This window comes from Phyllobates terribilis, unplaced genomic scaffold (assembly GCF_046119375.1).
Source record: "Phyllobates terribilis strain yellow unplaced genomic scaffold, ASM4611937v1 Scaffold_4__5_contigs__length_816908805, whole genome shotgun sequence".
NCBI classification, from domain to species: domain Eukaryota; kingdom Metazoa; phylum Chordata; class Amphibia; order Anura; family Dendrobatidae; genus Phyllobates; species Phyllobates terribilis.
This window is the reverse complement of record NW_027362764.1, coordinates 172,931,290-172,959,150: the sequence shown is the minus strand read 5'-3', so window position 1 is coordinate 172,959,150 and position 27,861 is coordinate 172,931,290. Positions and strand designations below refer to the sequence as shown.

Genomic DNA, 27,861 nt, shown 5'->3' with positions numbered 1-27,861 from the left:
AAAAATGTAAGCAAAAAATGTGATCATGATGCAATGTTATGGGGGAGAAGGTCTGCTGCTGACAGTGGTATAGGGGTAATGTCCCCCAATTCTGTTAATATCCTTCATCCTGGTATGTATGGCCCTTCCTTCCTGTTATACTTGGCTCCCATCCCCATCCTGGTATGCATAGCACCCCTCATTCCTGGTATGCATGGCACCCCTCATCCTAGTATGCATGGCGCCCCTCATCCTGGTATGCATGGCCCCCCTGATCCCGGTATGTATTGCATCCCTTATCCCTCTTTCTGGTATGCATGGTCACCCTCATCCTTCTTCCTGGTATGTATGGTCCCCCTCATCCCTCTTCCTGGTATGCATGGCACCCTCCATCCCATGCTGCACACAAAAAAAATAAACACTAGTTTTACTCACCTTTCTTCCCTGTGTTCCAGCGCCATGTCCTCCTCTGCAGCCAGCACTGATCTCAGTGTGAGCCACGCATGGCAATGACGCCATGCGCCCTCACACTTTGAGATGCTGTGCCGGAAGAGTCACTGCTCCCCACGCCCGGACTGTGTGCTTCGGGAGCAGTGACCATTCATTCTCTCTAGTAGCGCTCACACTGTACCACAGCGTGGCTCCTGCAGCAGCAGGCGGTCAGTGTGCCCGCTATTAAAGTCCATGAATATTCTCTACAACCCACTCCTATGGGTTGTAGTGAATATTCATGAACCTTATTAGCAAGCACACTATACCGCAGCGTGTCTTCTGCAGCAGCCAGCAGTCAGTGTGCCCACTATTAAAGTTCATGAATATTCACTACAACCCATGGGAGTAAAATCACACACACTAAAAACACTTTATCTGAATAAATACTCTCCCCACGCTATCCCTCGTTCACCAATTTATTGAAAAGAAAATTCCATTCAGGTTTGAAATAATACATTGATTCCGAAGTAGTCCAGAAAACAATACCTGAAAGATGTAAAAAGACAGAAATAAAGGCAATAGACAATGCCTTGTTCACCAATTTATTACCCAAAATGTTGGCACGCAGGTTCGATGTAGTCCATCGAATCTGTCTCTGGCGTCTGTGAATAGCAGTAAAGTGATCACTATTCACAGATGTCGGGTACTGACTACGCCGAGTCTCGCTCAGAGCGTTTTTTACTTGAGAAAGGACAGTATGTATCCTTGGAAAGGACTATTGTTTTAATGATGCAGCAGCGGTATACAAGTACTGCAGTAGCAATTAAATACTGCCTGTATGCCTGCTCTAATCTAAGCTCTCCCTCCTAGATCAATTCTCCCTGAACTTCTTCTACAGGACAGTGTGCCGAGCATCGCATCACCAGGTCTTATACAAGAACCCATGATGCGGCCGGCCAATGACAGTAATGCCAGTAGCCAACATGGTGGCATTACCATGAACGACAGCCAATCCCCGCATGTTTATTGGCTGTCTAAAATCCGCAAAACATGTAGGGCGGGGACTCGTACATGGCACTCGAGCATCCTTGATACTCTATTGAGTATCGAGCAGTGGCGAGCACGCTCGCTCATCACTAGTGTTGAGCGATACCTTCCGATATCAGGAAATATCGTATCGGATTGGATCGGGCCGATACCCAAAAAGTATCGGATATCGCCGATTCCGATACCGGAAACCAATGCAAGTCAATGGGACACAAATATCGGAATGAAAATAAACCCTTTCTTTCCTTGTAGGTTAATTCTACATGAAGTAAAACAACTAAGAATAATGTAGAATGACATGAAAAGCCGGCAATTCATCAGCGGCATACACCGGTACCCGACAATTTACAACAGACAGAATAGAGCTTCACACATAGATTAGATAGATAGAAACATGTCAGTCACATATATAAGAAGTACAGTGACAGTGTTGCTTACTGTACTTGTCATTTAGTGTAAAGGATTTATTAAAAAAAATATTAGTGTTTTCGTGCACCGTCTCTTTAAAAAAGCCGGCCGGCAATTCAGCATCTGTACCCGACAATTTATAACAGAAAGAATAGAGCTTCACACATAGATTAGATAGATAGAAACATGTCAGCCACATATATAAGAAGTACAGTGATAGTGTTGCTTACTGTACTTGTCATTTAGTGTAAAGGATTTATTTAAAAAAATAATAGTGTTTTCATGCACCGTCTCTTTAAGAAAGCCGGCCGGCAATTCAGTATCTGTACCCAACAATTTATAACAGAAAGAATAGAGAATCACACATAGATTAGATAGATAGAAACATGTCAGTCACATATATATGAAGTACAGTGACAGTGTTGATTACTGTACTTGTCATTTAGTGTTAAAATAAAGGATTTATTTAAAAAAAAATTGGCGTGGGGTTCCCCTTAATTTTAGGCTCTAGCGGAGGTTAAGCAGACAGCTGGGGCAAATGTTTGAAGCCTGGGAAGGGGGTAATACCCACGGAGCTTCCCAGGCTACTAATATCAGCCCCCAGCTGAATACCTAGCCTTTACTAGCTATTAAAATGGGGGAACCCCCCAAAAAAAATAACATGGGGTCCCCCCTAATTTAATAGCTAGCACAGGCTAGGCAGACAGCTGGGGGCTGATATTAATAGCCCAGGAAGGGTGCCATGAATATTGGCCCCCTCCCAGGCTAGAAACACCAGCCGTCAGCCGCCCCAGAAATGGCGCATCCATAGGATGCGCCAATTCTGGCACTTAGCCTCGCTCTTCCCACTGCCCTGGTGCGGTGGCAGGGGGTAATAGGGTTGGGGTTGATGTCAGCTTATAATGCCAGCTGACATCAAGCCCAGGTTAGTAATGGAGAGGCGTCTATAAGACACCCCCATTACTAACCCCATAGTCAAAGTTAAAAGAAAACACAAACACCCAGAATAAAGTCCTTTAATTGAAATAAAGACACAATTCTTTATTGTTCTAAATTAAACCATACTTACCATCACACCCATTCCAGCTGAAGCCAACGATCTCCTGCAATAAAAGTAAAATAATAAAGCAACCTCATCCTTAACTTTCCATGGTTCCCAGGACAGCTTCAGCTCTGCTACATCGAGATGACAGGCTGGACCGCAGCAGAACGCTGCCATCCAGCCTGTCATCCCGCAGACACTGAGAAGCGCAGGCATGCTTGCGCTCCTCAGTGTCTCTCTGTGACGTCATCCAGATGAGCCGAGTTCATGTCCAATGAACTCAGCTCACCTCATGCACGTCACTGACAGCGTGGGAAAATTCTCACGCTGAAGTGCTGAGTGCAGGAGAATTTTCCCACGCTGTCAGTGACGTACATGAGGTGAGCTGAGTTCATTGGACATGACCTCGGCTCATCTGGATGCCGTCACAGCCAGACACTGAGGAGTGGAAGTATGCCTGCGCTTCTCAGTGTCTGCGGGATGACAGGATGGATGGCAGCGTTCTGCTGCGGTCCAGCCTGTCATCTCGATGTAGCAGAGCTGAAGCTGTCGTGGGAGCCATGGAAAGTAAGGATGATGTTGCTTTATTATTTTACTTTTATTGCAGGAGATCGTTGGCTTCAGCTGGAATGGGCGTGATGGTAAGTATGGTTTAATTTAGAACAATAAAGAATTGTGTGTTTATTTCAATTAAAGGACTTTTTTCTGGGTGTTGTGTTTTTTTAAATACTTTACTAGAAATTCATGGTGGTCATGTCTAATATTGGCGTGACCCCATGAATTTCGGGCTTAGGGCCAGCTGATAATGCCAAGCTGGCCTTAACCCCTTTATTACCCAGTGAGCCACCGCACCAGGGCCCTGGATGAGTTGGGTACAGCGCCAGAAGATGGCGCTTCTATGAACGCGCCATTTTCTGGGGCGGCTGCGGACTGCACTTTGCAGCGGGGGTGGCCCAGAAAGCTTGGGTCTCCCTGCGCTGCGGATTCCAGCCCCCAGCTGCCTAGTTGTATCTGGCTGGGCACAAAAATAGGGCGAAGCCCCACGCATTTTTTTTTTAAATTATTTCATGAAATTCATGGAATAATTAAGAAAAAAAGGGCTTCCCTATATTGTTGTGTCCAACCAGGTACAAATAGGCAGCTGGTGGTTGGGGGCAGCCCATTCCTGCCTGCTGTACCTGGCTGGACACAAATATAGTGCGAAGCCCCACGTCAATTTTTTTTTAATTATTTCATGAAATAATTTTTTTAAAAAAGGGCTTCCCTATATTGTTGTGTCCGGCCAGGTACAAATAGGCAGCTGGTGGTTGGGGGCAGCCTGTTCCTGCCTGCTGTACCTGGCTGGACACAAATATAGGGCGAAGCCCCACGTCAATTTTTTTTAAAATAAATCCTTTATTTTAACACTAAATGACATTTGAGGAGTTAATAAAGATGCAGTCCCTAAATTATTATTTATTTTTTAATTAAGTTTTCCCAAAACTTTTGACGTGGGCTTCGCCATATTTTTGTATGCCAGCCAGGTACAGCATCCAGCTTCTATGAACGCGCCATTTTCCGGGGTGGCTGCGGACTGCAATTTTCAGCGGGGGGGGGGGGGGGGGGCAGAAAGCTTGGGTCTCCCTGCGCTGCAGATTCCATCCCCCAGCTGCCTAGTTGTACCTGGCTGGACACAAAAATAGGGAGAAGCTTCACGTATTTTTTTTTTTAAATTATTTCATGAAATTCATGAAATAATTAAGAAAAAAAGGGCTTCCCTATATTGTTGTGTCCAACCAGGTACAAATAGGCAGCTGGTGGTTGGGGGCAGCCCGTTCCGCCTGCTGTACCTGACTGGACACAAATATAGTGCGAAGCCCCACGTCAATTTTTTTTAAATCATTTCAGGAAATTCATGAAATAATTAAAAAAAATTGATGTGGGACTTCGCCCTATATTTGTGTCCAGTCAGGTACAGCAGGCAGGAACGGGCTGCCCCCAACCACCAGCTGCCTATTTGTACCTAGCCGGACACAACAATATAGGGAAGCCCTTTTTTTCTTAATTATTCCATGAATTTCATGAATTTAAAAAAAAAAAACGTGGAGCTTCGCCCTATTTTTGTGTCCAGCCAGGTACAACTAGGCAGCTGGGGGCTGGAATCTGCAGCGCAGGGAGGCCCAAGCTTTCTGGGCCCCACCCGCTGCAAGTTGCAGTCCGCAGCCGCCCCGGAAAATGGCGCGTTCATAGAAGCGCCATCTTCTGGCGCTGTACCCAACTCATCCAGGGCCCTGGTGCGGTGGCTCACTGGGTAATAAAGGGGTTAAGGCCAGCTTGGCATTATCAGCTGGCCCTAAGCCCGAAATTCATGGGGTCACGCCAATATTAGACATGACCACCATGAATTTCTAGTAAAGTATTTAAAAAAAACACAAACACCCAGAAAAAAGTCCTTTAATTGAAATAAACACACAATTCTTTATTGTTCTAAATTAAACCATACTTACCATCACGCCCATTCCAGCTGAAGCCAACGATCTCCTGCAATAAAAGAAAAATAATAAAGCAACCTCATCCTTACCTTTCCATGGCTCCCACGACGGCTCCAGCTCTGCTTGCTACATCGAGATGACAGGCTGGACCGCAGCAGAATGCTGCCATCCAGCCTGTCATCCCGCAGACACTGAGAAGCGCAGGCATACTTCCACTCCTCAGTGTCTGGCTGTGACGGCATCCAGATGAGCCGACAATGAACTCGGCTCACCTCATGTACGTCACTGACAGCGTGGGAGAATTCTCCTGCACTCAGCGCTTCAGCGTGAGAATTTTCCCACGCTGTCAGTGACGTGCATGAGGTGAGGTCATGTCCAATGAACTCGGCGCACCTCATGCACGTCACTGACAGCGTGGGAAAATTCTCACGCTGAAGCGCTGAGTGCAGGAGAATTTTCCCATGCTGTCAGTGACGTGCATGAGGTGAGCTGAGTTCATTGGACATGACCTCGGCTCATCTGGATGCCGTTACAGCGAGACACTGAGGAGCGCAAGCATGCCTGCGCTTCTCAGTGTCTGCGGGATGACAGGCTGGATGGCAGCGTTCTGCTGCGGTCCAGCCTGTCATCTCGATGTAGCAGAGCTGAAGCTGTCCTGGGAACCATGGAAAGGTAAGGATGAGGTTGCTTTATTATTTTACTTTTATTGCAGGAGATCGTTGGCTTCAGCTGGAATGGGCGTGATGGTAAGTATGGTTTAATTTAGAACAATAAAGAATTGTGTGTTTATTTCAATTAAAGGACTTTTTTCTGGGTGTTTGTGTTTTTTTTAAATACTTTACTAGAAATTCATGGTGGTCATGTCTAATATTGGCGTGACCCCATGAATTTCGGGCTTAGGGCCAGCTGATAATGCCAAGCTGGCCTTAACCCCTTTATTACCCAGTGAGCCACCGCACCAGGGCTCTGGATGAGTTGGGTACAGCGCCAGAAGATGGCGCTTCTATGAACGCACCATTTTCCGGGGCGGCTGCGGACTGCAATTTGCAGCGGGTGGGGCCCAGAAAGCTTGGGCCTCCCTGCGCTGCGGATTCCAGCCCCCAGCTGCCTTGTTGTACCTGGCTGGACACAAAAATAGGGCGAAGCCCCACGTATTTTTTTTTTTAATTATTTCATGAAATTCATGGAATAATTAAGAAAAAAAGGGCTTCCCTATATTGTTGTGTCCGGCTAGGTACAAATAGGCAGCTGGTGGTTGGGGGCAGCCCGTTCCTGCCTGCTGTACCTGACTGGACACAAATATAGGGCGAAGCCCCACATAATTTTTTTTTAATTATTTCATGAATTTCCTGAAATAATTAAAAAAAATTGATGTGGGACTTCGCCCTATATTTGTGTCCAGTCAGGTACAGCAGGCAGGAACGGGCTGCCCCCAACCACCAGCTGCCTATTTGTACCTAGCCGGACACAACAATATAGGGAAGCCCTTTTTTTCTTAATTATTCCATGAATTTCATGAATTTAAAAAAAAAAAACGTGGAGCTTCGCCCTATTTTTGTGTCCAGCCAGGTACAACTAGGCAGCTGGGGGCTGGAATCTGCAGCGCAGGGAGGCCCAAGCTTTCTGGGCCCCACCCGCTGCAAATTGCAGTCCGCAGCCGCCCCGGAAAATGGCGCGTTCATAGAAGCGCCATCTTCTGGCGCTGTACCCAACTCATCCAGGGCCCTGGTGCGGTGGCTCACTGGGTAATAAAGGGGTTAAGGCCAGCTTGGCATTATCAGCTGGCCCTAAGCCCGAAATTCATGGGGTCACGCCAATATTAGACATGACCACCATGAATTTCTAGTAAAGTATTTAAAAAAAACACAAACACCCAGAAAAAAGTCCTTTAATTGAAATAAACACACAATTCTTTATTGTTCTAAATTAAACCATACAGAACGCTGCCATCCAGCCTGTCATCCCGCAGACACTGAGAAGCGCAGGCATACTTCCACTCCTCAGTGTCTGGCTGTGACGGCATCCAGATGAGCCGACAATGAACTCGGCTCACCTCATGTACGTCACTGACAGCGTGGGAGAATTCTCCTGCACTCAGCGCTTCAGCGTGAGAATTTTCCCACGCTGTCAGTGACGTGCATGAGGTGAGGTCATGTCCAATGAACTCGGCGCACCTCATGCACGTCACTGACAGCGTGGGAAAATTCTCACGCTGAAGCGCTGAGTGCAGGAGAATTTTCCCACGCTGTCAGTGACGTGCATGAGGTGAGCTGAGTTCATTGGACATGACCTCGGCTCATCTGGATGCCGTTACAGCGAGACACTGAGGAGCGCAAGCATGCCTGCGCTTCTCAGTGTCTGCGGGATGACAGGCTGGATGGCAGCGTTCTGCTGCGGTCCAGCCTGTCATCTCGATGTAGCAGAGCTGAAGCTGTCCTGGGAACCATGGAAAGGTAAGGATGAGGTTGCTTTATTATTTTACTTTTATTGCAGGAGATCGTTGGCTTCAGCTGGAATGGGCGTGATGGTAAGTATGGTTTAATTTAGAACAATAAAGAATTGTGTCTTTATTTCAATTAAAGGACTTTTTTCTGGGTGTTTGTGTTTTTTTTAAATACTTTACTAGAAATTCATGGTGGTCATGTCTAATATTGGCGTGACCCCATGAATTTCGGGCTTAGGGCCAGCTGATAATGCCAAGCTGGCCTTAACCCCTTTATTACCCAGTGAGCCACCGCACCAGGGCTCTGGATGAGTTGGGTACAGCGCCAGAAGATGGCGCTTCTATGAACGCACCATTTTCCGGGGCGGCTGCGGACTGCAATTTGCAGCGGGTGGGGCCCAGAAAGCTTGGGCCTCCCTGCGCTGCGGATTCCAGCCCCCAGCTGCCTTGTTGTACCTGGCTGGACACAAAAATAGGGCGAAGCCCCACGTATTTTTTTTTTTAATTATTTCATGAAATTCATGGAATAATTAAGAAAAAAAGGGCTTCCCTATATTGTTGTGTCCGGCTAGGTACAAATAGGCAGCTGGTGGTTGGGGGCAGCCCGTTCCTGCCTGCTGTACCTGACTGGACACAAATATAGGGCGAAGCCCCACATAATTTTTTTTTAATTATTTCATGAATTTCCTGAAATAATTAAAAAAAAATTGACGTGGGGCTTTGCACTATATTTGGGTCCAGCCAGGTACAGCAGGCAGGAACGGGCTGCCCCCAACCACCAGCTGCCTATTTGTACCTGGTTGGACACAACAATATAGGGAAGCCCTTTTTTTCTTAATTATTCCATGAATTTCATGAAATAATTAAAAAAAAAAAAAAACGTGGAGCTTCTCCCTATTTTTGTGTCCAGCCAGGTACAACTAGGCAGCTGGGGGATGGAATCTGCAGCGCAGGGAGGCCCAAGCTTTCTGCCCCCCGCTGAAAATTGCAGTCCGCAGCCGCCCCGGAAAATGGCGCGTTCATAGAAGCTGGATGCTGTACCTGGCTGGCATACAAAAATATGGCGAAGCCCACGTCAAAAGTTTTGGGAAAAATTAATTAAAAAATAAATAATAATTTAGGGACTGCATCTTTATTAACTCCTCAAATGTCATTTAGTGTTAAAATAATGGATTTATTTTAAAAAAAAATGGCGTGGGATCCCCCATAATTTTAGTCTCTAGCGGAGGTTAAGCAGACGGCTGGGGCAGATGTTTGAAGCCTGGGAAGGGGGTAAAACCCACGGAGCTTCCCAGGCTACTAATATCAGCCCCCAGCTGAATACCTAGCCTTTACTAGCTATTAAAATGGGGGACCCCCCCAAAAAAAATGACGTGGGGTCCCCCCTATTTTAATAGCTAGCAAAGGCTAGGCAGACAGCTGGGGGCTGATATTAATAGCCCAGGAAGGGTGCCATGAATATTGGCCCCCTCCCAGGCTAGAAACACCAGTCGTCAGCCGCCCCAGAAATGGCGCATCCATAGGATGCGCCAACTCTGGCACTTAGCCTCGCTCTTCCACGCTGCCCTGGTGCGGTGGCAGGGGGTAATAGTGGTGGGGTTCATGTCAGCGCCAGCTGCCATGAAGCCCAGGTTAGTAATGATGGGCGTCTATAAGACACCCCCATTACTAACCTACAAAGTGTTAAAAAGAAAAAACACACTACACCCAGAAAAAAATAATTTATTTGAAATAAAACACACAATTTTATTTAATTCTTAGTTTACTAAAAATAATAGTTACCTGTCCACGTTCCTGCGCTGATCTCCCATGCACAGCTGTCACATCTGGAGATGGTGACAGCTGTGCATGGCTGCTGTAAGCTCACGCTGCCGGGAACACGTCCGCTCCCGGCAGCGGGAGCCACTGACTGAGGTCACCGGAGTGAATTCAGGCAGCGCAGCTCCGGAGACCTCCTTTACGGCACTGCTGTACCGTGGGAATTTCTCACGATACAGCAGGGCCGTAAAGGAGCTAACCGGAGCAGCGCTGCCTGAACTCCGGTGAACCCTTACGGCCCCGTCATTCTAGCGGCGGCAGCGGTTCAGAGCGGTCACAGTTTATGTGGCTGCTCTGAACTGGAGATCTTCGTGGGACACTCGTGGACTGCTACGGAGGGGTAAGGATAAGGTTGTGGTTTATTATTTTATATTTTATTACAGGAGATCGATGGCTTCGGGGAATTAGGTGTCTAGGTGAGTATAGGTGTAGTTTTTTATTTTTTACTTTATTTTAGGTGGCGATCGGCGGGGACAGGTAATGTATAAACTAATTTATTTTAGGTAACCACTGGCCACCAATGACATGTATCTAACATTTATTGGGGACACAGTAGGGCAATTTAAATAGCAGGATCAGTCTGATGGGAACTACTGCTCCCATCGAGCTGATCCTGCTGGCAGGAGTGGACGGGGGACAGACATAGGCCGATGGGAGTAGTAGTGTCACATCGGCCTATGTCTGCCTGCACGCACAGACACCGCACACACCCGCACACATCGCACAGACACCGCGCACACCCGCACAAACATCGCGCACACACCCCGCACACACACCCCGCACACACACTAATCATGACGGGCTGATGGTCTGGGAGGTGAGGCTGACCTGTGCGGCCGTGGGAAAGTTCATGTGAGTTCATGCAGTCAAGCATGAACTCACATGAACCCTCTGAGGGCAACGCGGCGACTTCAAATGAACAGCTGATCGGCATCAGCTGATACCTCAGCTGTTCATTTGAAATAACCGGCGGGAAAGCGCAGCACAGAACGGGAAAGCCGGCGGTGAAGTCTTTTCACTGCCGGCTTCCCCGCCCGGGTCCTTCACTCCCCGCTCCTTGGAGCTGCGCTCCCCGCCCGGTCCTAACTTACGATCGGGATGGGAGGTGGCGAGGGGAGCGGAGGATCGGGGTGGGAGGCTGCGGGGAAGCAGTATGGGGCTGTGTGATTGTTTAAAAGCCGGCGGCTTTATACCGCCCGCCGGCTTTTAAACAATCAGGAGAATTCTCCCCCGCTGGGATGGCATTCTGATGACAGGCTGGATCGCGCTGCCATCCAACTTGTCATCCTTCACAGACACTGCAGAGCGCAGGCATTATGGGAACTTCCGATTCCGGTATCCGATATTGTAAAAGTATCGGAATTAAGTATCGGAATTCCGATACCGCGAATATCGGCCGATACCCGATATTTCAGTATCGGAATGCTCAACACTACTCATCACTAGTCCTGAATTCACATTCCTCCTTGAAAGTTGTGGATGTGAATAACGAATGCAGATAACACTGTGCATTAACTGGGCCTCCATTATTAGCTAAAACCATTATAATTTGTATTAAAGAAATAGAACAGACGTTTGTATCATTGCCAGTGCTCATGGTAATGATTACTCTGCGGTGTTATGTGAGTTCATTATTTAGAACTCTCCTTATAATATCTTACACCTTTCAAACCCAATAATCCTCCTCACAAGATAAAACTGCGAGGCTGTCAGCTTCCCAGCTAATTAATTGTGCCAGGGGTATGTCGATATAAAAGCCTGGAAATGTGCGTGCTATACTTTGTTGTGTTTTATTTGCTTTGTTTTTATGTTTTGCCCATTCTGCTCTCCCATGGTACTCTACTTTGTTATTTATTCTGCAAAAAGAACTCTTTTATTGACACATCTAAAGACTCATGATTGCTCATACTTAATAGGAGCTCCACCACCAGACAGGCCAAAATTATCATCCAAACAATTCTCTTGTTTTGTCCGTCTGAGGTGGATGGGATGGTTGCTTTATAATAAAATAAATTAAACAGCAATTAAAAAAAATATGAGGTGACTTAACATCCTTTAAATGACAGCTTTTCTTTATAACTGTGCATAAAAAAAAAGCTGCCAGTTAAGTGAGACTGCGGTGGAGTCTGCGTCTCATAGGTGAGGAGGACTTCATAGTCTACACATATCATTGAGAGGACTCTTAAAGGGCTTGTCTAAACTTAGTGACCTATCCTTATCCGATTGATAAGGATCCAACACCCAGCACACATACCTATCATCTGTTTTCAGCCCTAGCAGCCAGGGCTTTGGAGTCGGTAAGCCAAACCTCCGACCCCGACTCCAACTCTGACTCCTCAATTTCCATGACACCGATTCCGACTCCACGACTCCGACTCCCTCATACATGGCTCATGTTTAAGTGATAAATTTACTGTAGCACAGATTCATCTCAGCTAAAAGTCTAGACCAGGGGTCCTCAAACTACGACCCGCGGGCCACATGCGGCCCGCGGAGGACTTTCATCCGGCCCGCCGGGCTATGGGCGGAGGAGAGGAGAGCGGTGCCATTGCCCGTCCTTCCCCCCGCTTGCTCAGGGCCCCGGCAGGCGGATACTTACCTTTCCCTGTGCCTCTGTCTTCCGTGCTCTGCGCTTCCTGTGACGTCTCAGGTCAGAGGGCGCGGTGACGTCTTTACACCGCGCCCTCCCGAGTGCTGTCACAGGCAGCGCAGAGCGGGACAACGCCGCCGCGATGCTGGAGTCCAGACCAGAGTAGAGCAGCGGCAGCAAGTGAGAAGTGAGGTGAGTATTGGATTTTTTTTTTTTTTTTTTTTATGTATGGAGGCATAGGTCATTATATGGGGGGGTGACATCCTGCAAGGGGTATAATAAGGGGGGGTGACATCCTGCATGGGGCATGATATGGGGGGAAAGGGACATCCTGCATGGGCATAATATGGGGGGGTGACATGCTGCATGGGGCATAATATGGGGGGGTGACATGCTGCATGGGGCATAATATGGGGGGGTGACATCCTGCATGGGGCATTATATGGGGGGTGACATCCTGCATGGGGCATGATATGGGGGGTGACATCCTGCATGGGGCATTATATGGGGGGGGGACATCCTGCATGGGGCATTATAAAGACAGGGGAGTGATATCTTGCATGGGGCATTATATGGTGTGAGAAAGGGACATCCTGCATGGGGCATTATATGGGGGGTGGCATCCAGCATGGGGCATTATAAGGGGGGAACAGCCTGCATGGGGCATTATAAGGGGGGGGAACAGCCTGCATATGGCATTATAAGGGGGAAACAGCCTGCCTATTGGGAACATTTACCTGCCCATTGGGGACCTATGCTGCCCATTGGGGACCTATGCTGCCTATTGGGGACCTTTGCTGCCTATTGGGGATATTTACCTGCCTATTGGGGACCTATGCTGCCTATTGGGGACCTTTGCTGCCTATTGGGGATATTTACCTGCCCATTGGGGACCTATGCTGCCTATTGGGGACCTTTGCTGCCTATTGGGGATATTTACCTGCCCATTGGGGACCTATGCTGCCTATTGGGGACCTTTGCTGCCTATTGGGGACATTTACCTGCCTATTGGGGAGATTTACCTGCCTATTGGGGACCTATGCTGCCTATTGGGTACAGTTACCTACCTATTGAAATACCGGTTGATTTAACTTTACTTGTTCTTCATTTTAAATATTGTATTTGTTCCTGTATTGTTTTTTTTACTTCAAAATAAGATATGTGCTGTGTGCATAGGAATTTGTTCATAGTTTTTTTTAAAAACTATATTCCGGCCCTCCAATGGTCTGAGGGACCGTGAACTGGCCCCCTGTTTAAAAAGTTTGAGGACCCCTGGTCTAGACCCTTAGATCAGGAATAGGACAGAAATTTATAGGACATATCATATCTTTAAATAAATTCTAATAAATTCTTATAAAAAAATATTCCCCACAAACTGCATTAAACTATTGTACCCAATTTTTTTATATATTTTAGGAGTTGGAGTCGGTCCATTTTATACCGACTCCGATTCCAACTCCGACTCCACCAAAATAGACAATGACTCCGACTCCAACTCCACAGCCCTGTTAGTAGCAGGATGTAAACCATGAACAGCACAGCGCCATTCACTGTGTAGTGGATAGAGCTGAAGCTCAGCTCCTATTGAAATGGACAGAAGTTGAACTGCAGCACTCAGCCGTGTCCACTACACAGTGAATGGAGAAGGCTTCGCTCACTGTTTAACATCCGGCTGCCGCCAGAGCTGAATGGGGATAGATCATCAATATCATAAGTCTGGGTAACCCTTTTAACAGTCCAAGTAAGTGACACACCTTTATAATCAGTTTGTCTGTCTCTGCTTTATATTTCTGCAGATAAAGTTAAATCCGGCAAAAAAGTAGGTATAAAACTTAACTTTTAGTAACTTAATAAAAGTATCCTATTAGGGAATATATAAAGATATAATCCACACTATCACCAATACAAAAAAAGTGCTTTTTGGACTTAATCCAAACCCTATAGACATAAAAACACACAATGCTGTATAAATAAAGACTAGAAACAACCTCACCAATGTGTTAGCTGACAATCCCGAGTAGTTCCGTGAAAAGAGATTGTTCCGTTAGGATCGTTCTTATATCCTATGCCACATCATTGTAGGTGGTAACATAAATATATTCTTTTTTGCTTTTTTCCAAGAAGGGGTGAGAAATTAATTTTTATCTTTAGACATGGCTGTCGCAAAGGCTCTTTTCAAGACCTTTTTGGGGTACCCTGTTTCAATGAACCTTGTTCTTAGGTCCGCTTCCTGTTTTTTTAAAAACATCCCTATCCGAACAATTCCTACGGATTCTAAGATACTGACTTTTTGGAATTCCATTCTTTAGGGGGATGGGATGGCAGCTCTCCCACCTTAGCAGCGAGTTAGTCGCCGTTGGTTTCCTATAAGACTGAGTTGTTAATTTGCCCTCAGGTGTCCTCTCAACCAGGATGACCAAATATGGGAGTCTATGAGTAGGTGATTCAGAGGTGAAAACAGATCCATGGTATTGATGTTTAATTTTCTCACAAACCCAGAAAATCCTCCAGAATCACCCTTCCATATAAAAAAAGACAGCCGTTGGGCCCAAACCTTTAGACCAGTGTTCCTCAACTCCGGCCAACAACAGGTCATGTTTTCAGGATTTCCTTATTCCCTAATAGGCTACTTTTATTAAGTTATTAAAAGTTACGTTTTATACCTACTTTTTTGCCAGATTAACCCTTGATTATAGTGGGTACTATTGGTTTATATCTGTTTTTGCTAAATGGTTCCCTTAGATAAGACAGCATGAACTTGGTGACATTACCTTTAGGCCACGGTCCTACTATCAACATTTGGTCAGTATACAGTCATTTTTTTTTGTCAGGAGTGGGAGCCAAAACCAGGTGAGGAACAATCAGAGAAAAGGTATAATAGAAACAAGTCACCAATTCTGCATTTATCACCCACTCCTGGTTTTGGCTCCCACTCCTGAGAAAAAATACTGACCGAATACTGACCAAATACTGATAGTGGGACTGTGACCTTAGTCTCAGTAAAGCAGAGGAACAAATGAGGCTAGAGGTCTTTACTTTGCAGAGGCCGACACCAACATCAGAGGATTTCTGTGCAAGATCATTATATTGGATCCTTCATTTCCTACTGATAATGTCGCGGTACAGAAGCTAGTTGTGATATCAGCATATCTTACCTGACTGATGAGCACGTGATATCACTGTAGCTGGCCTGACAGAAGCACAGTCATGCTGTCACAGCGACTTTCCTGACTAAAATTCACTTGAGATACTACAGCAACTACACAGCTACTATACAGTGAGTACGCTGTTATCACTTCCCGGCACTTTAAATGGCAACCCGCTTGGGTGTAGAGCAAGCTGTCAATCAAAGTGCAGAGTAGTGATAACAATGGCGCTCACAATATAGTATGCGGTATTGTAACAGCTCCCTGCACCGCCTCCATGACAGGAAGGAAGAGGCTACAGAGAAGATATAAACGTATTTTCTCCTTGTAGCCGTGTTTCCAGCAAGGTAAGCAGGCAAGATTCTGATGCTATTTATATGCAGATTATCACTAGTTGCAGGTAATTAACATTTCTAGACATGACCGGTTCCCTTTAACTTACCACATGTCTGGTAAAACTCACTGCATTAAAGGGGTTTTCCACTTTCAAACAATTTGATAGTTGTTAAAAAAAACACATGTATTACTCACCCTTCCTTGGTACGGCACCTGCTGCCTGCCCCTGCTTTCGTTCCTGTGATGTGCGCACATCAATGTTTCAGCCAATCACTGAATTTGCACTTGTGCTGTCTGCATCGGCAGAGCTGATGATCTCAGTGATTGGCTGCAGTGGTCATGTATGCTGTCGTCTTGATGTCAACACTTAAGCTAAAATAGAGAATGGAGCAGCAGCAGGGGGCTGGTGATGGACCAGGAGAGAGTTAGTATTATCTGTATTTGTTGTTTGTTTTTCACAAATATCAAATCATTTGAAGACCAGTTTTGGTTGGTGGAAAAAGTCAATTTTATGGGACTCCTGAGGGCTGAATCAGAGGAACGGTATATGCTATGCCTTCTTGACCCTACCAAGTGTTATCCGCCATCTCTTGCCCCTGTGAATGAAGAGTAGATCCAGTGTTGTTTCTTCTTTATTTGTAAGGTGACCATATGATTTCTCATTGCTAACTGTATCGGGATTCTATATTTTCATGAATGGTACTCTCAATATTTAGGTTTGGCGGAGTGTGAAGTGTTTACTCACCGATTAGCAAGAACAGGTGAACATATGTGAGATTGGCAGAATAAATGAGTTGGGTTATGCTGCCATGAACAGCATGACTTTTATAACTCTTATTTCTTCATTCCTTTGCTAGAATGTAAAAATAACACCTTGAGAAAGCAACATAATTAACACTTCCAGTATCTCACAGGGAATTCCACCTTTAGGAGCTGAAGGTTAGATTGATTATGTAAATGTTAAATGTAATTATTGTAAGAAGAACTCTAGGGACATGTGAGAGCAGTAATTGATCCAGCCGTTTCATTACTACACGCTGTTTGTAATAGTAATATTACTTTAGATATACTGAACCCCTATACTATACTCCTCCCAGCAGAGACCCCAATGCTTTAAACCCAGTGGCTTAACACTTCATCTAGGCTATCTGATTCTTATAGCTCATCTCATATTCCATTTGTCCCCCACACCCATCTTATCTTACTACGTCTTACATAATCCATTTTACATGATCACTGTCATGGTCGGCATTGCTGTAATAAAGAGGCATCAAAAACAAGAAAACTGAACCTCAAAACTAGGAATATTTTTGGGTGTTATGGATGCAGCAATATCAATTTTTTTTTTTACTTTTTCAATTTCTTAATATTTTAGATTGGAAAAAAGAAGGGTGATTTCAACTTTGGTGTTTGTTTTTGTTTTTTTTTCCACTACTTCTTACTCATTTTCTGTTGGGGGGGCCATGAGGATGGGAGTTTGAGAAACACTGACCTAGGGGACTTGAACTTGTGATAGTTTCCGTCCCCACCACTCCACCGAAACTGTCCTGACCAAAATTACTAACAACTTACTGACAAAGCTAATAGACAATTCTCTATACTCCTCCTTCTAGACTTGTCCACTGCCTTCGACCCAGTTGATCACTCACTCTTACTACAAATTCGCTCTTCCATTGCCATCAAAGACCTTGACTTCTCCTGGATCTCTTCATACCTTTCTAAGCGCACATTTAGTGTCTCCCACTCCCACACTACCTCCTCATCCCGCCCTCTCTCTGTTGTTGCCTGTCAAAGCTTTGTCCTGGGACCCTACTGTTCTCCATCTATACCCTTGGCCTATACCCTTGGCTTTGGCCTCTCTGCTCCAAATGTCACCTCTCTGCTGTCCAGAATCCCAGAGTGTCTATCAGTCATATTCTCCTTCTTCTCTTCTCACTTCCTATCACTCAATGTGGACAAAACTGAACTCATTATCTTTCTTCCTTCTCACCTTACCCAATCTATCTATCTATCACAATTAACGACTCCATTCTCTCTGCAGTACCGGAAGTCTACTGCCTCTAAGTAACCCTCGACTCCAACCTGTCCTTCAAACCGCACATCCAAGATCTTGCCACCTCCTGCCGCTTCCAGCTCAAAAATATTTACAGAATCCATCTGTTCCTTAACCCTGAATCTACTAAATTGTAAAGTGCATGCCTTCATTATCTCCTGCCACGACTACTGCAATAGCCTCCCTTCTAACACTCTCGCACCTCTCCATACATCCTTAACTCTTCTGCCCGACTAAACTATCTTTCTCCTCCGCTTCTCCCCTCTGCAAATCCCTTCATTGGCTCCTAATTGCAGAACGTATACATTTCAAACTGCTAATATTGACCTACAAAGTCATCCATAATCTGTCTGCTCCATATATCGCCGAACTAATCTCCCGATATCTTCCATCACACAACCTCGAGTCTTCCCAAGACCTCCTTCTCTCCTCCACATTCATAAGTTCCTTACCCAATCACCTCCAAGACTTCTCCCGAGTATCCCCCATCCTCTGGAATTCTTTGCTGCAACACATCCGATTATCCGCCACACTCAGAAACTTCAGACTGAACTTAAAAACCCATCTCTTCAAGAAAGCTTACAGCTTGCAATGACCCTGCTGCCTCCTCACCACCATCGGAGCTGCCCCCACCCCCCAACCTACTGTCTCCTTCCTCTTTATCTCTTTATCCTTTAGAATGTAAGCTGCAAGGACATGGCCCTCTCCCTTCTGTACCAGTTTGTCATTGTTAGTTTATTTACTGTCATTTATATTTGTATTTTGTATGTAACGCCTTTTCATGTACAGCACCATCAATGGTGCTCTAAAAACAAATTATAATAGTTTGAGTGCTTGCACTATGTACTACAGTATATTAGTAATTGAGCAAATAGTAAAATTAATGGTCTCTTATAAAACTGAGTCAAGGGCTGGACTTCATAGCGGCACCAAGATAGCAGAAATTAGCAGAAGGTTCCTGGGTGCCATGGCTAACCATTTAGAACCATTTAAATGCTGCTGCCATTGATTGAAAGAGCATGCAAACGACATGAGACAACCATGTACTTATATTGGGGAAGGGATAACTATACCCAAGCATGTTTGAACTATACTCCATTCATTGTCTGTGGGACTGCTGGAGAAAGTCCAGCACTCGACTATTTCTGGCAATTCTGGACAGTTTATGGATCTGAGGCTGAGTATGCTCACCTCTGCTCCATTCAAAGCATGCAACTTTGTGAAAATACCTTTAGGACTCGTTCACATGAGCGTATAACTACGCCAAGTGCTATACTATTTTGTATCGGATAGCACTCGGACCAATCTTATACTATGGGGCAGTGCAGATTGGCTCCAGAATTCGGATCACGCGCACCCATACAAGTCTATGGGTGCCCACCGTAGAAAAAGAAAGAGAAACTGAGAGTTCACAGATCTAAATGTAGCTGCTTCGCTAAGATGGGTGCATACAAATCAATATTGTACTCACCTATTTATGGATCTTGTAGTCTTGCATATCGATCCTTAAGGATCACAATAGTGAGTTTTCCTTCACTGCTGGTCTGCTGCACGTTCCTGGTAGCTATTGAGAACTCCTTCAGAGTTGTCATAGGAATGTAATGGATATCGATTTCTCTCCAGGCTAAATGCGCTCCCAATAATCGATGATGCAGGTAAATATAGGCAAATATTATTTCCTGTGCAATTTTTATTTCACCATACAACGTGTTTTGACATAAAATAGTCTTCATCAGGTATATTTATCTTTATCTGGAGAGAAATCGATGTCCAAGTCTATGGGTGTGTGTGAGACATCATCGGAGTGCAGACCAACATCCGCGGACTTGGACAATGGAGAAGATGGAGAAATAAGGTTCTCCATCTTCTCCGCACTTGTGATATGATTTTCACATGCGAAAAAATAGAATCACACTAATATCACACTCTTCTCAAACTTTGATGTGAGTTTGAGCCGAGTGTCATTAGTAATGTTGGACCGATGCTCTCGCATGAGAGAGTCTACGGCCATCTGATCCCGGCCTAAAAATGTGAGAAGCAGACTAAGTGAATAGCATTAAACCATGTCAGTGTGTACGGTGTAATGCTAGTCCATCCACTGCCTCAGATTATGGGTATTGCTGCTGCTAATCATCAACTGTGAGGAATAGAGCCATTACATGGCACATCCATTCATTTCAATGGGTACGCTGCAGTCCTTATCCTGTACTGACTACCAAAATCAGTACAAGGTAAGGACTGCAGCGCACCCATAATACCTGCAACTAATGTATTTATTATGGGGTGGGAGAGAGGTGGTTGGAGAGTACCAACATATCTTGTTTTGTATAAATAGTATACATATTAAAAACACAATGGTAGAACTACATCAATAGAACACATGGCAGATTTTTTTTACATGTCTTTATTAGCACGGTTTTGATCAGATAGTTCCCTAAATTGTCTTCCTAGTGATCTGCTTATGTCGTTTATACGTACAAATATTCTTTCTAAATACCTATAATTAGGTTGATGCATAAATTTCTCTGTAGTGGTTATCTCTTCCAAGCGGTCATTAGAGCCCCAGGAAGAGCTCTAAGCATGCCTCCAGTTAATGTACAGTGAATGAAGCTGCCTGTAGCATAATGAATAGAAAATTATTCTTACATTTAATGTGAAGACTCAGCAGGACATACGGTCGTATAACCTGCACCGCAGTCTCCTGTTAGGCTCCATACAAAGACAAATAATGCGATTATAGAAGAGCATAATCTTCCATGATTAAAAGCAGACTCACCGGAGATGTTCATTGTGTTGGGTTCTTTTGTTTGTCCTCAACTTAATTCTTTCTTTTTTATGTTGTATAATTACTTTTCTTTATTCTGGTGCATGGCTGGTGCTCTACCATGTTACCGGCAAAAAAAAGAAACAATGACGCATGATTAATACAGAAAATTTTGAGGAAATTCAAGGTTGAGATCTGAAAGCAAACCTGAACTGCTGACTATTTTTTAGGTGCCAGTTTTGTTCCCACGCAAAATGAATCCCCAAAAAAACATTTCATAAGATAAGAAAAAAACAAAACTAAGTCTAGATGACTATGGTACTCCTTGATTTTTATATGGTGAAACGTATTTAATCAGAGGTTGGATTGATAATGTTTCTTTCACTTATATAGATATTGATACATTTTCTGTTTTGTTTATTTTTTTGGTCGTGGACATTAAAAAAAGAAAGTGACAGGAGGAAGTGTGGACATATTGGTTGTCACTTTTGAATTAGCTTCTCAACAACTAAAACTGCCATTCTGTCAGCATGCGCTGTCAATTATATAGAAGCAATTTACCATCAGCTGCGGAGAAGATTGTTTAAAAGTGACAACCAATATGACTGCACTTGCTGTTCTCATTTCTGCAAAAATGTCCTCCACAAAAAGTCAGAAGATGCTGTAATGTATTTGTAAATAAAGAGCACATAAGAAGACATACTTTGTTGTTGTGACTACTGATTTTCTGATGGCGGGTGTTTCTTTTTGGAAAGAAATCCTGCTTAACCGTATTCACTTGAGATTAGTTTCTTATACAGCTTGTTTTGCCTTTCTCAGAAACTCAACTTGTGATCAGACAACTGAAGAATACAGCTTGGAAATAGAACCTTGTATGTCTTCTGACCAACAAGCTGACCAAAAACTGATACCAGACTTGGTAAAGAGGGTAAGTAGCAATTTAAAACCTTAATAATTCATTACATTGATGCACATGTTGGGGTGTGTGTTGCCATCAGTCCCTTTCCAACTGGAGCTTTCAATTTTCTGACACACAGGCTATTTCTCCATTATTTATATTACTCGCTTATGTAGCACCATTAATTCCACAGCACTGAACAGACATCATCATCACTGTCCCCATGGGGGCTCACAATCTAGATTCCCTATTAGTATATCTTTGGAATATGGAAGGAAACAAGAGAACCCAGAGGAAACCCACACAAACATGGGATGAACATACAAACTCCTTACAGATGTTGACCTTGGTGGAATTTGAACCCAGGACCCAAGGGCTGCAAGGCAACAGTGCTAACTATTGAGCCACCATGATTAGACTTTTACAAAAAATTCCAAAGGATGGGATAGTTTTAAAATAATAATAATATGAGGCATACCCTCTGATGCTCACCCCTAGGGGTGCTGACAGCTCCTGTGTTCTGCGCCAATACAGGAGGTGATGATGTCCTGCTACAGTATCCTGATCACTGCAGCCCATCATAGACCTCTTGGATAAACCCTCTAGGTTTTCTTTCGTGAAGATATCTCTTCATCAAATTATGTTAATAATACACCACCTGCTCAAGAGTCTTCTTGAATTTGGTAGATGGGCTTAATTTGCTTTATTCAGTCTGATGACCTGCATCACTTGAATTGACACCTCCTAAAGTCATACTCACCAGCTCTAATCTCAATGGATTCAGCACCGTCAGCGCCTGTGTGCCAGGACAGGAAGCAGTGAAGTCCTGTTGCACTCACCTGACTGCTGTGACCAATCATAGACCTTTTTAGGACGTCGTCACTTCCTGCCCTTGTGCAGATAGCCAGAGTGGACAGGAGCACTATGTATGCCTCATTTTGATCATTTTAAAACCATCCTTGTCCTTTGAGATTTTATTTAGAAGTTGGACAGCTCATTAAAGAAAATTCTGACACTGTCCAAATACTTCTGGACCCAACTTTATGTAACCATTAAGAAGCTGTTAGTTTTTAGTAAGCGAAAAACATAATTAAGTTCATTAGTTTGGGTCAGTATCCATCTGTACTGTGAAGTGTCATCCCATCAGTTGTACAGCATTTGACTAAATTTGAGCTGAATGTGCAACTCTTTACACTTGAGAATTGATCCAGCTTTTTCTATCCATTGTCACCTCTTCAGTCAATATAAGTGACCATGTCCTATTGGTAGGCATACATGTCCAGGCCACAACACTTCTTCCACTTTGGATTTGTAGTCCTTCTTTTCATTCTCCTTACTTTTCCAACATCATTCTGGTACAACATATTCTGTGCTTAAACTGGCCATAAATTCTAGTTACCGAACTGGGTGATTTGTTTTTTTTCTTCTCGATATTTCTGGCTTTCTGTTCTTAACTGTTACCACTGTCTTACATCTTGAGATAAACCTTCTGGTTTTACATCCATAAAAGCATCTTGATTGAGGTCAACTTTGACACATGGTAAGGTTTTTAATATTAGACAGAGTAGGTTGTGTCCCGAATGGGTTCACCTTGTCGTGGTGGGATGGCTTTCATACTATTTTTGATCAAAAACAGTGTTACTAAGAACCCTATTTTATTTAAATGAACTTGCTTATTATTTATTTACAGCAGGGTTTGTGTTCATTTTGCTTCTTGTAGGTTTTTCTGATTCATGGCCATTGTGAAACATGCATTTATGTGCTGCATGTATACCATCTTAAACTAAGCTCAAATTTTGTGTTTTTTATTATTGACAATTGACTGAATACTGTTGAGATTCTGAAAATGGAAGGGCTATGTACAAAACTGGCTGTAATTCCTAACGGTCAATGCAATTTTTTTGTTAAACCCCCATGAACTAAAGCTGAAAGTCTACACTTCAATCACATCTTGATGGCTGAGTTTCAGATTCATTGTGGTGGTGTAGAATGGTTAAGTTATGAAAATGTTGTTACTGTCCAAATCTTTCTGGGCCCCCACTGTATCTGCTAGTATTCCTTAGATTGCGCAAAAGGCAATACAGCTATAGAATATAAAAAGTTTTGAAAGCTTTAAAGCTGAACTGCTTTGTTATAACTTTAGCAGGATATTCTCATTGCAGTCAGCACTTATCTCAGCTATATTCGCTGTGTAAGTGGAACATAGCCTACACTGAGTTACTCAGGAAGTGGTGAATTAATGTGAAACAACTCAGGTTTTTTTTAAGGCATGTTAACTGCTACATACGGGATATACTTGTGACCGTACAATAATAATCTTAAGGTTATATGCAATTCAGAATTGTAGGTCCATGGATGTCTTACACATTAGCACAGCCTGCCACACAAGCTCCATTGGACTCCATTATGTGTCCAATTTTTCTACATACTGGGTTTAGTAGCAAATGACAGAATTTGTTTTCTATAGTATCTCATTTATATGGAGTGCAATTAAAGGGAACCTGTCACCAGTTTTTAGGTCTCTGTATAAATGTTACCACTAGTGATGAGCGAGTATGTTCGGTTAACCCTTTCGGCGAGTATGCTCGGGCGAGTACCGAGTATCTTCAGCATACTCGGTGATATGTTTGAATCACTCCCGTGTGCATGATTTGTGACTGTTTGACAGCTTTAATGCTTGTTTCTTAAACATTCCTCACATGTATTAAAGCTGTCAAAAAAGTCGCAAATCATGCACACGGGAGTGATTCAAACATATCTCCGAGTACGCTGAAGATACTCTGTACTCAACCGAGCATAATCGCCGAAAGGGTTAACCGAACATACTCGCTCATCACTAGTTACCACCTTTATCTGCTCCTGTACTGCATTCCATAAATGTGTATGTTGTGTCCTAACTACCCCTGTATATCCCCAAAAATTCCATTTTAATTGCTCTCACACTGTATGTAAATGAAGATGGTTCAGTCTGATTGGCATCATTGTTGCGGCGTCTATGTCTCCTCTCCGCTTCTAATCGCCATCCCCCGGCTCTGATTGATGTGGATGACGCAGGACGCGTCATCCGCATAACAGCGAAAATTTGCGCCTGTGCAGTAGCATCTCTGGCCTGCGCAGGCACACTTTGCTCTGTCCTACTGCAAGCTGAGCAAAGAACATCACCGCACATGCGCCGAAAGACACCATTCCAGCTCTGGCGATAGTGCGTCTGCTATGCTACTGTGCAGGCATGAGATTACATTGCTCTATGTGGATGACGCAGAATGCACCATGCACATCAATCAGAGCCGGAGGATGGCCAAGAGTAGCAGAGAGGAGGCACAGATGCCCATCGGGCAGACCATCCTCATTTAAATACAGAGCAGGAGCAAATCAAATAGTATTTTGGGGATTTACAGGGGGAGTCAGGCGACAATGTACACATTTGTGGAATACAGTACAGGAGCAGATAAAGGCGGTGGCATTTGTTAAGGGACTCAAAAACTGGTGATAGGTACCGTTTAAAAAACCTCTTTATATAATCATAGACATTCTGAGGTATTGTAAAGTTGAGGGCTCCTACAAGTATTGCATGCCGGACCCATAATACTGGTGCACGCAGGAGCCCTCACTCTGTATTTATAACTTTTAATTTGGTTCTTAATTTTTGCTGGGTAAAGTTTTTCCTTACTTTTGTCCAAGCCATTAAACAATGTTTTATTCAAGCTTGTACCTGTGCCACATAGTGAAGGCAAAAATAATTCACCCTATTAACTCAATTTCTGAAGAACATGGTTCATATTTTCGGTGTAGTTACGTTTTGCACTTTGCAATGCAGTGCTTGATTTTGACAAGTATTTTGATCCCCTAAGTCATTTAGTTCCCTCAGCAAATGTGAAAAATCGGTCTTTTATAAGAGACCGGTGATGGACAATAGCATGTCTTGTTCTCCTTTGCCTTTTTGTTCATTTGATATCGCTTGGGATAATTCAGAGCATGCCTATTTTCCAATGATTGAGGTAATCATGTATCTCGGTTCTATCAAAAAAGGGATTTCAAATGATTTTTTCCTTCAGTTATTCAGATGTCCAATTATGTCTATTTTAGGATGGAGCCATACAAATGCATGATTCAACGGCATGAGGTACAAAAATGTGAATAAATGGGGCTGTCTGACCTTCTCGCTTCGGCTCTTGAACAATTTCACAACAAAACAGCTTTATTTTGCAATAACCTTCATTTTGGCTACTATGTGAACCAAGTTAAATGCGCACATTGATAAGCCGCCTCTTGGAGCTAAATTGCGTTGATTTCATATTATTCTCAAAGATTCGGCTGGATTTGAAAAGCTTTATATAAAAAATAATTTAGCTTTACATAGAAAATCTCCTCAGGAAAGTAAAAAGCGTTTTCAACTTGCAAGAGAAAGATTTGTAATGTGCATCCTATTGGTACACTGTGCTTCTGGGAGAAGGTGCCGTCTTCCATAATGAAGTGTAAAAATGGTAATGATAGTCTTAATTTACTGTGGAGATGTTTGTTCCATCCATGTAGCCTACAGGGATTATTTTGTATACCAGTCTTTAAGTGCCTTCTCAGATATGCAAGGAGGAAATACAAATTGATCTTATACTAATCAGAACAGATTGTGGGTTAGACATAAGGACCAACATTTCAAGGATTCGGAACACATGGTGATTATCTACCTTACTGTTATGACTCAAACTGGTGCGGTGAACTAAATTTAGTAATGTAAAAAAATAAGCCTTTTTCTTTTATATTTTCTGCTGGAATTCTGCTTTGTTTCTTTGGATATCTGCCCTGGATGAAACATCCTTAAAGGGGTATTCTGTCTGGAAGATGCTATCACCTATCTAAAGGATAGGTTCTAGATCAGTATGGATCTAACCGGTGAGACACTTCCTTATCACCAGAACAGCGTATGTTTATCCATGGTAGAATGTAATGTCAGTGTGCATACTGAACCACCACTCCGTTCATTCTCTATGGGACTACCAGAGCTGCTTTCTCCATCAGTCACATAGAGAATAAATGGAATGGAAGTCAAGAATGCGCACATCCATTTAATTTTTGCAGGGATAAAAGTGCCCCCATTCTCACGATTGGTGAGTCAGACCCCAATGATCTAGAACTTCTACATATCCTGTGGATATACTGTTGATAAGTGATAACTTCTTCCATCTGGTATTCCTCTTTAATAATATTTCACATGGGGCAGATACACCTTGGAGTTTTCATCTGGATTTGTGGATGAAAAATCTGCAGGAATTACATTTTTGGTGTGGAATAGTGTCAAATTTGTTACTGATTTTCCCTGTTAAGTTCTTTGGGGAAATCTAATTTTTCATCAAATTCCAATTGTGACAGAATTGACATAGTTGGATAGTTAGGGCTCATTCAGATATAATTTTTTTTACATATGAGTTTAATCTGTGTTTTTCACAAATAGAATTTGTACCTATGATAGTCTGTGGGAATGTTCACGTTAGGTTTTTTTTTTCCTCGGACTGAGTTGCCCGCTCAAATATACGGAGACTTGTCCAATGTTGATTTGAGTGTCAGATCAAAATAACCAATGCAAGTCTATGGGTCAGTGAAAAAATTGGAGAGCACTTGGATGCCATCAGTGTGCTGTCTATTTTTTATGGACTGTTTGATAGGAGAAGCTAGCGAAACTTTTTCTTTCCTATTTGGGACCAAACTCTGAGATACTCTGGTCAAAAACACTGATGAAACTTGCATCATTTTACTTGTGCGAGAAAATAACTGACATCTAAATGAGTCCTTAGTAGTGTTAAAAAAAATACAGACACATGTCCATCAAGTTCAACAAAGACTTTAGCATATGTAATCAGCCAGCAAGTGCTAAATAAAATACTTTCTACAAAATTTTAAAATAAACACTTAACGCAACTCGCCTGGTGCTTCAGTAACTCCTTTGATTTGTTCCCTGTCGATCTCTGTATAATCCGGCCACCAGGATTTCTTACAGCGGTTACATGAGATGAAACATCATCGCAGGAGGCCACGATAACAGGTGTACCAGAAAAAAGCTAAACCTTTCAATAATTCAATTTCAATAATTTGGTAAAGAGTTTATGTTCTACTGAGTTACGAAAACCAAAATGCCTGGAAGAGAAATCCTCTTCATGATATCCAAGAGAAGTCAAGAACACTTTCAAGATAGGTGTATCGTTGTCAAAGTCCACAATAAAAATCAACTCTTCACAAATGTAAATCCAGAGGGTTTATTACAAGATGTAAACCACAGCTCACACATAAGAAAAGAGCATTCAGATTTGACTTTGCTAAAAATAATACCCATCTAAATAAGCCGCCAGTTTTGTAACTAGATACTTTGGACAGAAATCGAGATTAACTTGCACGAGAATGATGGGAAGAGAACAGTATGTAGAAAAAAAAGGAAGGACTCG

At 43.5% G+C, this 27,861-nt stretch overlaps 1 protein-coding gene across 1 annotated transcript in view; it reads left to right on the top strand.

Annotated features, from left to right (window-relative positions):
• The window catches only part of RFTN1 (raftlin, lipid raft linker 1), a 448,879-nt gene that overhangs the window by 217,029 nt on the left and 203,989 nt on the right, over positions 1-27,861 (top strand). The window contains exon 4 of the mRNA XM_073677942.1: positions 21,349-21,457. Coding sequence (XP_073534043.1) covers positions 21,349-21,457 — 109 coding nt within the window. The remainder of the gene's footprint in view (positions 1-21,348; positions 21,458-27,861) is intronic.